This window comes from Aethalodelphis obliquidens, unplaced genomic scaffold (genome assembly GCF_003676395.1).
Source record: "Aethalodelphis obliquidens isolate GAN/ISIS:26980383/991018 unplaced genomic scaffold, ASM367639v1 scaffold32, whole genome shotgun sequence".
Classification (NCBI taxonomy): domain Eukaryota; kingdom Metazoa; phylum Chordata; class Mammalia; order Artiodactyla; family Delphinidae; genus Aethalodelphis; species Aethalodelphis obliquidens.
In genome coordinates this window covers 1766982-1783737 of record NW_020837976.1, presented here as the reverse complement: position 1 = coordinate 1783737, position 16756 = coordinate 1766982, and the positions used below count along the sequence as shown (strand labels likewise).

The window sequence follows — 16756 nt, the reverse complement described above, 5'->3', positions numbered from 1 at the left end:
GGAAGAGAAAGGAAGTGACGTCAATAGTCTTAAATATATGAGAAATAATATTTATATATTGATTGAAAATCTGCCTTTCAGGAAGTTGCCGTATCTAAGAATGTGAGGACCTGGTATGAAGGGGTATTTTAAGCATGTGACATCTGATTAGAGCATCAGTGCAAAGGCAGCACTGCCCAGAGGTCGCAGTGATGCGTCATCAACTCAGGGACTGATGGTCACTGTTTCAGGCCTTGTCTTTTCATATCATGTTTATCATCTTTTTGTCCTTAAAATAAAAATAATCAATTAGTTTTGTTATAAAGAGAAAAACTATGAGCCAAATGATCATTCTTTAGCAATTAATTTATCTGAGAGATCATTTTTGGTGTTCTACTTTAATCCGTGCACTCATTCTGTCTTATAAACCCCTATTACTGCTCTGCAATGCACCATTTAAAAGTTTTCATTATTAATTAAGTCTGGGAAATGCTACACTGTAAGACTAACAGTTTTAACTTCTGTGAAGGATGAATAACTATCAATGATAAAAAAATAGAAAGCAGATTTTCTAAAATGGCTTTATTTTAAAAACCTATACAGCTTTGATTTAATAAAAAATATTGCCATGAAATATCTAATTATACAGCAACAGAAATAAACCCCCAAATACAGTTAATTAGAGGTTATCCAAAAATAAATTCACAATTTTAAAGTTGGAATACACATGCTTTTTTTCAAATAAACAATTTTAAAACTGTTTCAGATGGTTTTCATCTTAAAATATCCAGGCTACACATACTTAATCTTTTGAACTAAAACCAGACAACCTCTCAGTAACTTCACAAATAAGTGTTTCTATTAACCTATAAAAGAAAATAACCCCCAAACCCTTCAATTACTGATTTAGTCACAAAATGCTAACAAAGCCAAGTAAATCATTGTTTTAAAATGTGTACCTCTTGAAAATGAAATCTACATCTGAGTTGTGAAGCATAATAAACTTTTTATAGAAGTTGAGCCTTCATGACTAGTCAATTTATTTTCTATCAAGTGTACCCTATTCAGACTACTTTCACAATATCTCTTAATCCTGAAAGAATGTGAGGTGTTAAAATAGGAAAACCTTCTTTGGCCCTATAGATAGAGAGGTACCTTAAATGTAAACAACTGCAATGAGAGCCTTCTAGATGTGGGCACCTATGTCTTATGTAGAGTTGGAGATGTATTTCCTTGTTTCTCAAAGACATGATAATCTCCTTCCCAATAATAAAAGATCTGATGTACTGAGATTTGTTTTCAAATGCCATAACAATCAAAATTCACGTATACATCTATAAAGAATAGTTTCAAAAGATCAGAGAAAAGCGTTATATAATGATACATCATAGGCTTTATTAATGGTAAATGTTTGCATTCATTTTTAAAAGCTTAGCTCTTGCTAAGCATTTTTAAGCAAAAGCTAATAAACGAGAATCATTTGCCATACAAAAAACTATATTCACAAACAAGACTTTAATCAAGTGAAAACTAAAAAACACTGGAAAAAATACAAAACTCTGCTGAGTCGATTAAACCGCCTTCTATCGCTAAATATATTTAGAATGACACAAGCATATTGAACAGAAAATCAATTTTGTGGACTCAGTCTAAGTAAGACCAGCGTTAAGAGTGTCATGCAATTCACGATTTTCTTTGAAAAAAAATTTTTTTTAAACCAAATCACTTGAACAAAAGGTCTTCTTTTCATTTGAGGTGAAGACAATCTGTTTTCCAAACGGATTCTCCTTTTATACTAAAATAGCAAACTATGAACTCTAGCTCCTCTTCCCAGGTGCTACTTATACATGACTTTGCATAATGACTTAACATAGAAGTACTTTCCTGTTAACAGTGTCATGGCCATAAATAATCCATTTAAAAAAAAACAAATGATCAAGTGCAAATCTAAGAAAACTTCCTTTAAAGAATTACCCAAACCCAGCACACAAGCAGGATCGCTATTACGCGAGCTAAGAAGTACAACTTATGAACGTGTGTATGATGATAAACGCACACTAAAGACCACCTTCTATAAAGTTTTAGTAGTGTTGCCAAGTTAATAATTCCTTCAAGGCACTGAAGAATTATGTAGATGGATTTTCCAAAATATAACTAACAATTGCTTAAATTGTTAAAAAGCCCTGAGTCAGAACTTTCAATAGCTTCCTGAAATTACAGATTTCAGACACAATGGCACATTTGTTTATTGTATAGAAAATTACAAGACCATTTTGCTTTTTGGAGGAAAGATGTAACGTTTATGAAACAAAATCAGACAGACTGCACAAGAAAAGTAAAATATTCAGCAATATTATCTTTCTTACACATTTTGTGTCAATTGTAACTTGTAGTTATGGATTTAGGCACCAAATTGATGTGGCAAGTCACCTTTCTTGTACCTACTGCTTCCTCAACAAAATAAAAATCTCAATTTTAACCTCAGGTTTCCATCTCCTCCTTAGTCACAAATATGAATAAATGCTGGAAAACTAATACTCTGACAGAAAAAGAGGTAGAAAATTCCAAGGTAGCAACTTACAATTTTAATTCACCAGTTCTACTAACTAGTTAATATTTTTATACTCTAGTTGCACCCACTACAAACCATTTATCAGCAAATTGAGGCTCAATCTAAAAAAATTTCCCCCTCACTGCAGCAAAGCAATGTATACATGAGACAGCATTAAATAGTTTTTCTTCAAATTTAATGTTTTGAAGAAGTACAACTGTAATTAATACTGTTATAGTTTTATATATATGTTAAAGTTCCAAGGCTATACATGATTATCAAGTAATATCAGTAAGCATTCCTATCATAATATTCAAGCAAATAAAATTAGGTTGCCTTTTTGAGAGAAAAATACATTTTGAAACAGTTACAAGTAGACTTAAAGAAAACTGACATTTTCAACAAAGAGGCACGCAAAATTTGCGAATATCTATTACCTTCCCAATTTAGTACAAATTCAAAGCTAACCTAATTCTAATGTTTAAAATGTGTTTCTCCCCTCTGGCTCAAAATGAAATAACAAACCCTTCTAATTAAAAGATATTTAAAACCTACTCAATTACAACTGATGATAATTGGGAGGGAGGGGAGAAATTCTGTCTCCCTCAGATTTGATATTTACCATCACTTTAGATCTTGCAAACACAAACAAACTCTTAAGATAATTCAAGTGTTTCTTGATTTATACTTAATCAAAATTCTATTCCACTGAAGGAGGGAGAGGGGGGTTGTTGCTTAATGGGTACAGAGTTTCAATTCTTCAAAATGAGAAAGTTCTGGAGATCTGTTTCACAGCAACGTGAATATACTTAACACTACTCAACTGTATGCTTAAAACTTGTTAGGAGAGTAAATTTTATGGTTTGTGTTTTTAACCACAATTTTAAAAATGCAAAAACTTCTATGCCGAAATTCAATTTTTACACAAATTATTCCTATAAATATTTTAGATACTCTGAGAGGGTAAGTGGATAAATGCTTTTCCTTTCGGATTTTTTTTTTAAGCAAGCTGTTCTAAAGTCTACAATTTCCAAAGCAATTATCAATGAAACTACACTAAAAACTGCCTGAAAGACCCTTCATTCAATTGAATATACTCTCTACACTTACTGCTTTGATAAAATCTACATGATCCCCATTTTTCTCTAAACTCAGAAACTGACTTTTCTTTCTTACTTACTGCAACCCCTGCTATCCTCTCTATCCAACTCCATCACCAATTGTCCTAGTTCGTAAGGTTAAATATTTCTTAGTCCAAAAGGGTCCAAAACTCATAATAAACAAAGAACAGCAACTGGGCAACACATAACTAGACAGTCTATTTCTACCATGTAAAAATGACCTAGAAAGCTCTGAAATTTGAACTGGATAAATCTTAAGCAGCATGCATTGCAATATGCTAAAATGCTCTTACAGGCTAAAGCCATCAAATATATAAATTTAAGAAAGTTATTTTCAACATTATCAATTAATTTTATGCCTCGGGAGCTAGATGGTTAATCTGCAATGTTTAAAATTACAAATAACCAAGCATAATTTGGCCAGCTAAACTAAAACACTTGTGTAATATAATATTCCTATACTAATACAAAATGATCTTTTCTTGAAAAACTTTCTTGCTCCCAATAAAATTAAATATGTATATAGTATAAACAGTAAGAATGTTAAATTATGTGAAGAAAAACTATTAGAATAGCACCATCTGGTAAGTTGTATCTATGTTTTGGGTAACAGAGCTGACAATGTTAGAAGAATAAAAGAAAAAAAAATGTGGTAGGAGTGAGGGGGTACAGAGAGGGAATCCAAATACTACTTAATGATAAGTCTTCCAAAACATTAGGAAGAAATGTTATCAGTGTCTTTAGATCCCTTCTTTTTGAAGGGAATACTTCAAATATACAATGGCTGCATGATAAATTCTGTATGTGCTTAGAAGCTGACAATTTTTTCACTGTTGTGTACCTTGCCCCTGAAGCCCAATAAATATGTTTTTGAATGAATGCATGTCAGTTTTGTTTTTTTTTTAAACGAATCTAGGAAAAGAAAAAGCTCTTTTGAGGCACAAGGTAAAGAGATGATAATGACAAGGAAACATCCTAATTGGGAAAGTACTGCTGAGGTAGCAGTTTCACAGAGTTAGAGCGAAGTCATTAAACAATTAAGTTCTTAATCTTATTCTCTCTCACAAACTGAAAATAAGTTTAAAATAATTTTTTAGGTGCTTGAAAACATGAATAGAGAAACATTTTCTTTTCACTAGACAAATTTCAATGTGGTACAAAGAAGCACTATAATTATAGTGACTTTATGACTTTTGTAATAGTTTATAAGTTATTATATTTTTAGTATGGAGGAAATAAACTAGTCTGGAAGATGAAACTGCCTTTTAGGGATATAAGTTTAAGCACTGCAGCTCAGAAGACAGACAATAAGAATTTAAGTGAAGTAAAGCTCCTGACCATACAATTCTCTGTTTGGCCAAGCTATGCATGAGTCAGCTAGATGTTCCCTCCTTACAAGCTGATCTACTGGAAAAGAGATGGGCAGCCTCTGGCATGGAAGAGAAAGAAAACCCTGACTTACATTGTTTTCAGATCTGAAAGAAAACAGTCTGTCTGTCTCTTTATGTGAACATCATCAGACAGATATTCTATCTTTTCATAACTTCAAAATATGGCTTAATCAACAGCCTCAGTGGCTCATTATTAGGTAACTGAGTAGAGACGATATAAATTTTCAAATTTAAAATTTATAAAAATTTTACTGTTCTAAATAAGCCACTCAGCTTAAACACAGATACGGAATTACCGAGACTATAAAGCCAGGCAGCAAAGCACACCATTGTTCTCACCAGGACTTGCAGAGGCGGCAGCCATTAATTAGCCAGAAATACAATGCTGTGAGGGCTAGAGAATTCGTACTTTCAAATTTAGCTGTTGCAGCAGGAAAACTGAAATAAGAACCAGGTTCAAAGGGGAAAAAACTGACAAAAAAGATAACTATCCTTAGGAGTTAACTTATACACAGTATATAGTAGATACTATTGTAAACAGCTGATTATTTATATAATTATAAATATATATTTATTTATAATCTAGCAGTAATGAACCCCAAAACACTTATTTATGTGTATATTCATTTTAGACGCTGAAAGATTACTCATTCTAAGGAGAAAAAATAATTAGATGTTCTAGAGTAAACAAAACAAAACCACAGGTAATCAGACATATTTCTGTAAATGTCCTAGTCATTCTTTCTAAAGTAAGTATCTATCAACTGGTTATTTACTAGGTCTTGGATATTGCTGGCAGTTGAAATAACATCCCCATCGTTAGGTATGAAGAGAGACCTTGTTCTTTATAGTAAGCTCTACTGTCTGAGAGAGAATGGAAGCGAGGCCTATGATGAAGGTAGAATCAGTAACACTGGCAGAATTAACAGACACGGAGGAGAAAGGACCATTGCCTTTGGACAGTGCATTACCCTTCTCGGATCACTGCTACTCAGCACGTTAGAGAAGCTAAACTGAACCTCGGAGACCCAAACAGGGCAATATCATTTCACTGGTCAGATCAAGCCTGGATAAGTAACTACTGGGGAAACTGAGGCACACTTCCCACAGACAGTTTTTTAAAAGCTGGCTGAACAAAACAGTGTACAAATTAATATAAGAAAGGCAACCGTTAACTGTCAGTTAATAGGTGCTCTTTTATTGGATGACTCCCCCCACCCCCTTCAGTTCCCCACTATGATTGCTTATTTTTCCTTTTCATGTCTATCAGTCATTTTGAAACTGGCAAGTTGATTCAAGTTAAACAATTTTCCTTTGAATCCAGAAAATAAGTTAAATGCAAACTTAATATTCTCTCATTCTATATTTCCATGTACTCTAAGAATTTAGAAACAATCACTTGATAACTTTGTTATCTTAAAAAGAGAATCCTCTCTTCAGTATTCCCTTAACCATGCAGAACTTGTACTATAATTTTATCGTTTAACATACATGACATAATGGTTTGACTTCCCCCTTTCATTTGATGCATGACTTTTCTGAGTACCTCTATCAGCTCACTGTGTAAAATCATGATAAATTGAAAGACAGCTGATCATAAGGAAGTATATCTTTTGAGGTCTAACAAACTTATAAACTATAAGAGAAAATGCAATAAAAACAAAAATAACAGGAGATCCTTAAAGGATTTTTCCCCTTAGAAGTCAAAGGTAAATCACCTATGAATTACATGGATTTGATGTTTCAGATTGAAAGGAAAAACCCAAAAAACACAGCTTCAAACACTGTTTTGTAGAGTTTTTGTTGTTGTTGTTCTGGTACATTTACAGTCTAATAACACTCTAGTAAAGAAACTATGATATTAAAAATTAATTCATTAGAACCTCCAACTAGCTCACTAAGATCTCATGACCAAATACTTTAGCTAACAAAACACACTGAGTTTTTAAGTTAATACAAAAGAATCCTTCGTTCAATAGCCTTTCGACAAATAGGACATTCACTCATTCGGTCTCCACAGAGCTGGCACGTTCCATGGCCACAAAGGAAAATCATATTCTTCAGACGATCCAAACACACAGGGCACATTGTCTGGAATGTGAGATAACAAATAAAGTAATAAATGCTGAGACATTTTCTATTTGAAAAGTGTAATGTAACAACTCTGTAACGTCATTAATTTTCTTTTATTGTTTTAGTCAAATAGTCTTTTGTTGCTTTAAAATTTTTAAACAGTTAAAATATCATCCTTATAAAACAGAAATATTGGTTGTACTGTCAGGTCAGTATAAAAGGTACTATCTGAAATAAATATTACATAAAACAAATAGTATATAAAATTAAAAATTCAAATGCCAAAATCGAATAGGAAAAGGATGAAAATAGCCCCATTCAGTCTGACTCAGATTCTCCAACTCTAGGTACTATGCTGTTCTCGCATGAAAATAACACAATGTATGGGTGGGGGGGGAGCAGTGAAGGGATGTTGCTGAGAACACACACATACCAAGCACCATCCTGGATATGATCCAGTCTCAAGGCCTACATCACTCCCACTTCAAAAAAGAGGAAACTGAGGCTTAGTGGGGTTAAAGACTTCCCAGGGCAAGCTATAATGTGAACTCAGTTCCGTGTGGCCCCAGAGCTCTTGCTTTTAAAAATGATGCTGCACTGTAATACTTTCAACGTAGACCCCCTTAGTTAAAAACAATTAACCTTAGTTATATATTGTTAAATGTAACTTAATCAACTTAGAAGAATTAAGGAGGACACTTCTGTGAAGTTTTCTAGAAAATCACATATTTACTTACAAAGCACATTTTGCATTTTATATTTATAAAAACATTTTACCTTAATATATCATAATACTTCATGCTGAATTAGACCTTTCCCAAATAACATAGAAATGAAATAATTAAATTAAAATGCCTAGATTAATAAACCAGGCCTAAAGCCTATATGAAAATGTGGTAACCAACTCTGACAATATCAGAAATCATTGTGAAGAAAACAACAGAAAAAAAGAACCATAATCTAACTTGCTAACTCCATTCTTCCAAAGTAAATTTTCACATTTATCCTTGAAGTTTTGAGAAGCAAATTTGTAGAAAAATTGTAACTTTTTATTTTAAAAAGGCAAAGCAGCTTTTTAAAATTAAATTAGTTTCTTTTTCATTAAACTTTCCAGAGGTCTATGTAGTTAATTAATAACTTCCAAAAGTAAACACATCTGTGCAGTCTGGGTTAAGTTACTTTGGATTAATATATGCTTAATAGCACATAAAATTAATCTTTGTCTTTTAAAGAGACATTGGGGTAATAGAAAGATTGGAGATTTAAAATTTAAAAAGAGACTTATTCAGATACTTTCTCTTGGTAACCTTGAAGGGATCCCTGAAAGAAATTCCAACATTCCACAGAAAATAAGTTTAAATACTTTAAATACTTTAGTGATGAAATGTTTAAATACTTTAGTGATGAAATATGGCCATGAAGATTATTTAAGAAAGAAAACACTTCAGATAGAAAAGACAAGAGTGAGACTCTTAACAACATGGCAACACTGATGTGACTGCCAAACTAGAGAAAGAACACCCTTTGCTACTCAATCTTTTCATTTGATTCAATCCTTTGAATCAAATCAGATTTAACTGGTGGATCAAATGGTAAGCTAAGGGGGAAAAAAAGACTTTTTTATTACCAGATACCTAAAAATTTTAGGTAACTTCATTTTACTGTTGCTTTTATTAAATATTAAGCAGATATGAAAGAGTACTTCTGTTGGTATGTATAAGATATAAAGAACAATATAACCACCACCCACCTTAACACATGAATATATATCCTCCTCCACCCCTCACTGATAACCACTATTCTGAATTTTGCATTTATTTACCTTTCTCTTGCTTTTCTCTTGCTTTTCTTTATTTACCTTTCTCTTGTTTTCTTTTTCTTTCTCTTGCTTTTCTTGTGTGTGTGTGTGTGTGTGTGTGTGTGTGTGTGTGTGTGTGCGCGCGCGCATTCTTTTCTCCTTTTTACTGAAGTATCACATCTATACAGAAATGTGCACGATCATAAATGTATAGTTTAATAAATGTTCACAAACTGATCAAATGCAAGTAATCAACTTAGATCATGAAATGGAACTATCAATACTCTAGAAATTTCCCTCGTGCCCCCTCCCAGCCATCTCAGCCAAAAAAAACCACTACCCTTGATTTCAATCACCATCTGTGTGATTTTTTTCTTCCAAGTTTACATCCCCAAACAATATCCTATTTAGTTTTACGAGACAGTGACAAACTTTCCCAAGGTGTTTTTACTAATTTATATTCCCACCAGCACTGTATGACTTATGGCTGCTAAGTATTTTGCCTGAACACTTGATATTGACAGTTTCTAACGTTTTTTTCCCCTCAATCTGATAGGTAGGAAAAGATACCTCAGTGTGGTGTAGCATTTTTTCATGTTGGTCACTGGTGCGTTTCCTATTTTGTAAAGTACTTGATGAAATCTTCTCATCAGACTTTGCTGATTGCAAATATTCAAACACTACAAGTGATACACTAATATGAACCACGCTTACTACAGAAAACACTAGTAATTTTATAGAAAAAGATGAAATGCCGTTCTTCGAGTCACTGTTCACCATGAAGAAATCACTGTTACCTGCTCTTTAATGTCCTGTAACTGCTGCTGCAGCTTCTGCACGTCTGCATTGACGTTGGTGTTATCCTTATCCTTTTGTAACACCGGAATATTCCCACTTGCTATATAGTACAGATAAAGAATCTTAATGTTACTGACTGTTTTGAAGCAAGAATGATTCTTTATTTCTAAAATCATTAGTTTTATTTATTAAAAACACAAGACTATTATTAGAATCCTCTTAAAAAATTTATTTTCCCACGTGGACAACAGAAACAGCAGTGACATCCATGTTATACTCCTTCATTTATAATCTTTGGAAAACAAATAGGCTTACACATTAATTTCTAATTATATTTAACTCAGCTAGACAATAGTCCACACACAGAGTACTGGGTTTTCCAAGGCTCTCCTTGTTTTGTTATTGATCTGAGATGAGGAACTCCATGAAAGAAAGGTCATGCTCTACTAAATGGAAGGAAATTTTTTATTTCCCTTTTCCTACTCTCTAGATTCTTGGTCTTTTACTCTAGTTAATCTGTCCCTAGGATTTTTATCCTGCCCTATCGGTGATAAAGAAAAAAAGCTCTGGGCATAAGTAGCTACGCTAATGTTCTTCCTCATCTGTACACAGAACAAAGAAATCAAAGAGACCATCCAGCTTATGTCTAGTGCAGAGATGAAAAATATTTTTATACAGCTGTACTACAGGTGACCCTTGAACAATGCAGGGGTTAATCAACAAATAACATAGTCTGCCCTCCACATCCATGGTTTCTCTACATTCCCAGATTCAACCAACCACACACGGACCGTGTAGTCCTGTAGTATTTACTACTAAAAAATATCCAAGTTTTGGGAGTTCCCTGGTGGCCCAGTGGTTAGGATTCCAGGCTTTCACTGACATGGCCCAGGTTCAATCCCTAGTTGGGGAACTGAGATCCCGCAAGCTGTGCAATATGGCCAAAAAAAAAAAAAAAAAATCCAAGTTTAAATGGACCCTGGCAGTTCAAACCTGCGATGTTCGAGGGTCAACTGTACTGAAAAGGTTGAAGGTAAATAATTTACTTTTCATCTTTCCCCTTGTTCACTGGGTTACACTTCAGTTTATCTACAGTTACTGTGTCACAAAGAATTACTATTCCATAAAATACTTAAACACACGAGGTAAACCTATTTCATAAAATAATGAGGTTAATACTTGTGTAAATTGAGAAAATAATTTATAATATGATGTCCTCCCACCCTAAGACACAATAAATTTCATCTTAAAAATAGCCAGCAGGTTTTCTTTAAGCAAGAATACTACAATGCTCCTTATAACACACATGGAGGTTTCTTAAAAGACGAATGTTTAAAGGTCCATAATCATATTACAAGTTAGAAAAATACAATTTCAGGTTTCTAATAATGTAACAAGAGCAAAACCCTACCCGTTCCTTGTAGATTCAAGTCACATACCTTCTGTTTTACAAGGAGACAGTGTACTATGAGAAGACATGTCTATGAAAGTCCCAATAAGAAAGCGAAGTAAGAAAATCCACTTACAGATATCATCAGTGGCATCCTCTGAACTTTTCCCTCCACAACACATGATGAAGGGCACTCTTCGTTCAACTACTGCCCGACACTGCACACACTTTTTCATCAGATTAGCACAGTCTGGAAACAGCAATAGGACACTTCTCACAAAAGAGAACATGAACAGGGTTGCCTTCCTCTGCTCATTTTTCATAACTTAAATTTAACACTGAGATAAACACTAAGTTATATCAATACACAATTCTACCTTCTTAAAATGTTATCAACGTAAGAATGTATATTTTTGATTGGTAGCCTCTAGAATACAGAGCCCATCATCATGAAACTAATGACATTTTCTAATACACTGGAATAAACTGTGAGGAGGAGGAGGTTCTAAGTTTTTTAAAAATATGTAACGTAAATATTTCAAGATCTTAAGGCTTGAGAATAAAGGAGGGAGATACCTTTCATAAATTTAACTACTACAACAAGAATTATAAGGCTGCTCACATGATACTTTTTAAAAAAATACTTACTTTTGTAAATCGCTTATCTCTTAAATTCCTAAAATATGTTGAACAATTCTCTCCCTTCTATCAGACTGATGTAATCTAACAAGGAAATTGCTTAGTGACTACTTTTTTAATGTAGCAGTCAGGAAAATATCAAAAATGTATCATAATGGACTATCTTTCTAATTCCTATATATCGGCAGAATGCTTCCCCATTCCAAGAAGAAATACCCAGGCACAATTCAATGTTATGGATTATTAATACTACACCTAAAGTTATTAATTATAAAATAACACAGTGTTTCAACATTCTTTCCCATTAGCATTTATTATGAAAAGTATACTCCATATCTTAGCCTATATACCAAGTGTCTTTGTCATTTCAAAAACAGGAAAAATAGCAAAAACTGTGGCAGGATGTCTTATGACAAGACAGTAAACCTTAACAAAGCACAAAACCACCAATGTGGACAAGGGGGTCACATACTCCCAACAGTACTTATGCTGGTGGACGGAGAATAACAATTCTCTGTCAAGGCCGATCCTGTGCCGAGGCCTAAACAGAGATGGGTCTGATGCTGGCCTAGGCAAGATGCACTAGGCAGGAGCTAATGTTAGTAGATACCTGGTTTGGGGTTTGTCTTCAATCTGAGGGCAGGTGTTTTTTCTTGAATTTAAAGAATTAATTTAATTGCCTGAGTATATAATATGTAACCACAATTATTTTAAATTCTTGTAGCTATTAAGTTAGGTTGTTATATTGTTTATATAAAATCTTTCTTCCATCCCTCCAAAAGGGATGTAATTTCCCCTTCCTTTGATTACTGTGATGTGGGGACTGGACCACCTGCTGTACTGTATACTCCTTGAGAAAGGGACATTTTCCACCTCAATTTCATCTTCCCTAGCAAATAAATGTTTACCAATGATCTGTAAAATGGAGAAAACTCTACTTCTTAGGTTTCTTGTAAAGATAAAAGAGGAAACACTCAGAAAAAGATTAAAATGCCTGGTACAAATTAAGAGCTCAATAAAAGTTAGCTGTTGCTTTTGTTACATTCTAAAGCAAAAATAATGTAAAAACGTTGGGAAACTCCTGGGGGAAAATATTACTTTAAGGCTCTAGAATCTGTATTACCAACTACTAACTATAACCAGCTTTCAAGTCACTTTGGTCTCTGACAGGGTCAGCAAACCCAACCAGTCACTTGTTTTTATAAATAAAGTTTTAATGGAAAACAGTCCCGCCCATTTGTTTACATATTGTCTGTGGTTGTTTTTGCACTACAATGGAAGAGGTAAGCAATTGGAAAGAGTTGAGGTGTTACTACAGAAATCATGTGGCCCACAAAGCCAAAAATATGTTTTATTTGACCCTTTACAGAAAATGTTTGCTAACTCCTGGGCTATGAAAATTTACATAACCTGAGCTCTTTTTTACTTAAGACAGAATTCTCTTTCTTCATGCCCTCTGACAGCTGATAATAGCCATTATACCAGTCTTTGGTAAACAGAAACAATTACGTGGAGCAGAATGTTACAGTAGAAAACCTTGATCCTTTCTTAGTTGACGAGGTGTCTATCAAAATGAAAAAAACAAATAAACAAACAAAACACCAATGCTTAAAGCAAATCTGTGCCAATGAGATTAATCTATTACACAGTTTGTTACTTTAGTCAAATGTTATATGAAAAACCAACACCTAACTGACTGAAACACCATGCTTTACTTTGGGTCCATTTAAGTGAAATATAAATTGTTAAACTTATTTAAAATTCTTCACTGACAAGTAAAAAGCAAAAAGGAGGATATTAATACTAAGTATATTAACTTGAAAAGAATAAGGGAGATATATAAAAGCAAAGCTTAAAACTCCTCTTAAACTTTAATATCATCCTCACAAAGAAGATTTCTATAAGCTCTCTTGACATAGAGGTTAAGGAAGGTTAAGAAGGCCAGAAATTATTGCCCCAAATGGTTGCTGTGGGTGGTTCAGCGGGGGGAAAGTATACAGGAGAGGCAACATAAAGGTGAAGATGTGTTAATTTCATATGTGAAAAAAGGCTAGACTAAATGTATCAACACTCATTTTCGGAAATAAATTTCTCCTGCGTGTGAGAAGTGGTCATTTTGTGCTCATACAACAAATGAAATAAAAAGCTAAGCTGGACCCTCCTACACTGTTGGTGGGAATATAAATTGGTACAGCTCCTATGCAGGACAGTATGGAGGTTCCTTAAAAAACTAAAAATAGAGCTACCATATGATCCACAATCCCATGCCTGGGCATATACCTGGGGAAAACCATAATTTGAAAAGATACATGCACCCCAATGTTCACTGCAGCACTATTTACAATAGCCAGGACATGGAAGCAACCTAAATGTCCACTGACGGAGGAATGGATAAAGAAGATGCGGTACATATATACCATGGAATATTACTCAGCCATAAAAAAGAAGGAAAGAATGCCATTTGCAGCAACATGAATGGACCTAGAGATCATCATACTAAGTGAAGTAAGTCAGACAGAGAGGGACAAGTATTGTCTGATACTGCTGAACTTATTGACAAAATAGAAATCGAGTTACAAATGTAGAAAACAATCTTATGGTTACCAGGAAGGAAGGAAGGGGGAGAGGGATAAATGGGAGACTGGGATTGACATCTACACGCTACTATATATAAAACAGATAACTAATAAGGACCTACTGTATAGCACAGGGAACTCTACCCAATACTCCGTAATAACCTATATGGGAAAATAATCTAAAAAGAGTGGATATGTGTGTAACTGACCCACTCTGCTGTACAGCAGAAAGTAATACAACACTGTAAATCAACTATACTCCAAAAAAAAAAAAAAAAAAAGAAAAGAAAAGAAAAAGCTGAGCTGGGAGAATGCAGTACATCGAGTCTTCCCTAACACTTAGGACTAAGGAGGGAAAGAGGTGACACTCTTGTACAGAGAACAGACGGAGGGTTCTAGAGGCCCACCAACTCCTCTGTTCGTGAGTTATTAAAAAAGTAATTCAAAGACATAATTTGTTTCACTTTCTACTTTTATAATAATTCTGAGGAAGTTCTGTATGGGCTACTTACTCTCACAAGCACACATGTGTCCGCAAGGCTGAAAAAGAACAGCTGCTTTCTTGTCAGAACATACCACACATTCTTCAATCTGCAAAAAAGAGGTTACAGCAAAAGCGTAAACATCTACAAATACATCTAGTGACTCTAACAGTTCCTTCTGTATCCAAATGTATTTCTCCTCTATAAGGAAACACTCCTGCAAAGAAGAATTTAACACACACTTCTCTGTCCTCTACTTTCTTGGTTACTCATTTTCACATCTTTGCAGACCCCAGCTAAACTGGTCTAGCTCCACTTTAGTCTCCCTACCTGTCCTAAAAAATGATACAGAAAAACTCCATTTCTTCTGAGGTCAGGGAGAACAAGACTAGACTTCAATTTTCTTTTTTTTTTCTTTTTTTTTTTAAATTACTTTGAGGACTTCCCTAGCAGTCCAGTGGTTAAGACTCTGCCTTCCAATGCAGGGGGTGTGGGTTTGATCCCTGGTCAGGGAGCTAAGATCCCACATGCCTTGGGGGCCAAAAAACAAAAAAACCCAAACAAGAAATAGAAGCAATATTGTAACAAATTCAACAAAGACTTTAAAAATGGTCCACATCAAAAAAAAAAAAAAAACTACTTTGGAGAGAAAAATCAAAAGAACAAATGACTAAGATAGATTTCTAATATTCATAAAATTCTAGCCACATTAGCCAGACAGCTAAAGCTTAAGGGGGATTTTTCTGTTTACCCACATCCGAGGAATTCCACCTAACTCATCCTTTCCCAGGACTTGGAATTCCCCCACGCTGGCTGAAGCCCAGAGCTCTGGACTATTCTTTTCGCCTGATCTCCACAAGTCCTCCACAACCTATTCATAATTTCCCTCAATTTTTCCTCCTCTTCTCCACTTAATCTGAGTTCTGCGTGTGTAACTATTTCTTAACTTTGCTCTGGTTCTCTGACTCCCATCTGCCTACTGCCCTTGGCCCCACATCCATCTTTCACTGATTCTCCTCCTTTCTGACACACATTCACCCCTATCTGTGTCATTTAACATTACTGACCAAAAATGATGACCACCACTTCACCTAAACAACCAAAATATTGGACCTTCCCAACTTAGACCTTGCTATGTACATAGAATTTACATAGTCGTAGTAATCTAGTGGGAAGCAGTAAGACATGGTTAGTCAGGATCTTTATGTTCCTGCATTCCAATTCCAGCTCCAATACTAACAAATTACCTAACACTGTAGAGCCGCAGATTTAAAAAAATCTGAACAATAAAGAACAATCCTTCTTCACAAGGTGTTAAAGTGTCAATTAGAAGACAAGGAGAGGACTCAGGTGGCCCTTATTCAAGTATATCCTAGAACAATTCTAACTATGAGATAGGAGGGCATATTTTAAGTAAGACATAACAATACAGAGTAGAAGAAAGAATTCTGAGAAATATTTAAGAAGACTTGGTAACTAATAAAATGTATAGAATGGTGAAGAAGAGATCTAAGATATCTGCTAAGTTTCTGACTTGATTTAAAACAGTTGAAAGAAACACATTTCAGTCGCCTACAGCTTATAGGATGCAAGACCAGGGTGTTCTTTCCAACTCTAGGATTATACATACAGGCTTTAAGACCTACTCAAGGTCAGACTATAACAAAGGCAATGTTTACCTTCAGTACACAAATCCAGCCCACAAACTGCAAACACTAAGCAGTACACTACCAGAAACACAGTGGGGAGCAGAGATAGGAAGACCCCGGAAATGGGCGACTAAGGAACCCATAGCCTGGAGGTAGGTACACTAACTTTTCATAGCTCCCAACAAAGTTTTTCCTCTCTCTAAAAAAACGGCTGAAATAAACAAATGGGACCTAATGAAATTTAAAAGCTTTTGCACAGCAAAGGAAACCATAAACAAGACGAAAAGACAACCCTCAGAATGGGAGAAA

General features: G+C 34.5%; 1 protein-coding gene across 2 annotated transcripts in view; it reads right to left on the bottom strand.

Annotated features, from left to right (window-relative positions):
- Positions 1-1354: 1354 nt before the first annotated feature.
- MIB1 (MIB E3 ubiquitin protein ligase 1) overlaps positions 1355-16756 on the bottom strand; it is a 119028-nt gene continuing 103626 nt past the window's right edge. The window contains exons 18-21 of one of the 2 annotated variants that reach the window (XM_027127585.1): positions 14829-14907; positions 11238-11351; positions 9711-9811; positions 1355-7133 (exon numbers count right to left, since the gene is read on the bottom strand). In XM_027127585.1, the coding sequence (XP_026983386.1) occupies positions 6993-7133; positions 9711-9811; positions 11238-11351; positions 14829-14907 (435 nt within the window). In that variant the 3' untranslated portion in view covers positions 1355-6992. Of the gene's footprint in view, positions 7134-9059; positions 9094-9710; positions 9812-11237; positions 11352-14828; positions 14908-16756 lie in introns of those variants that run through there. The other variant, XM_027127586.1, reaches the window with a different exon arrangement.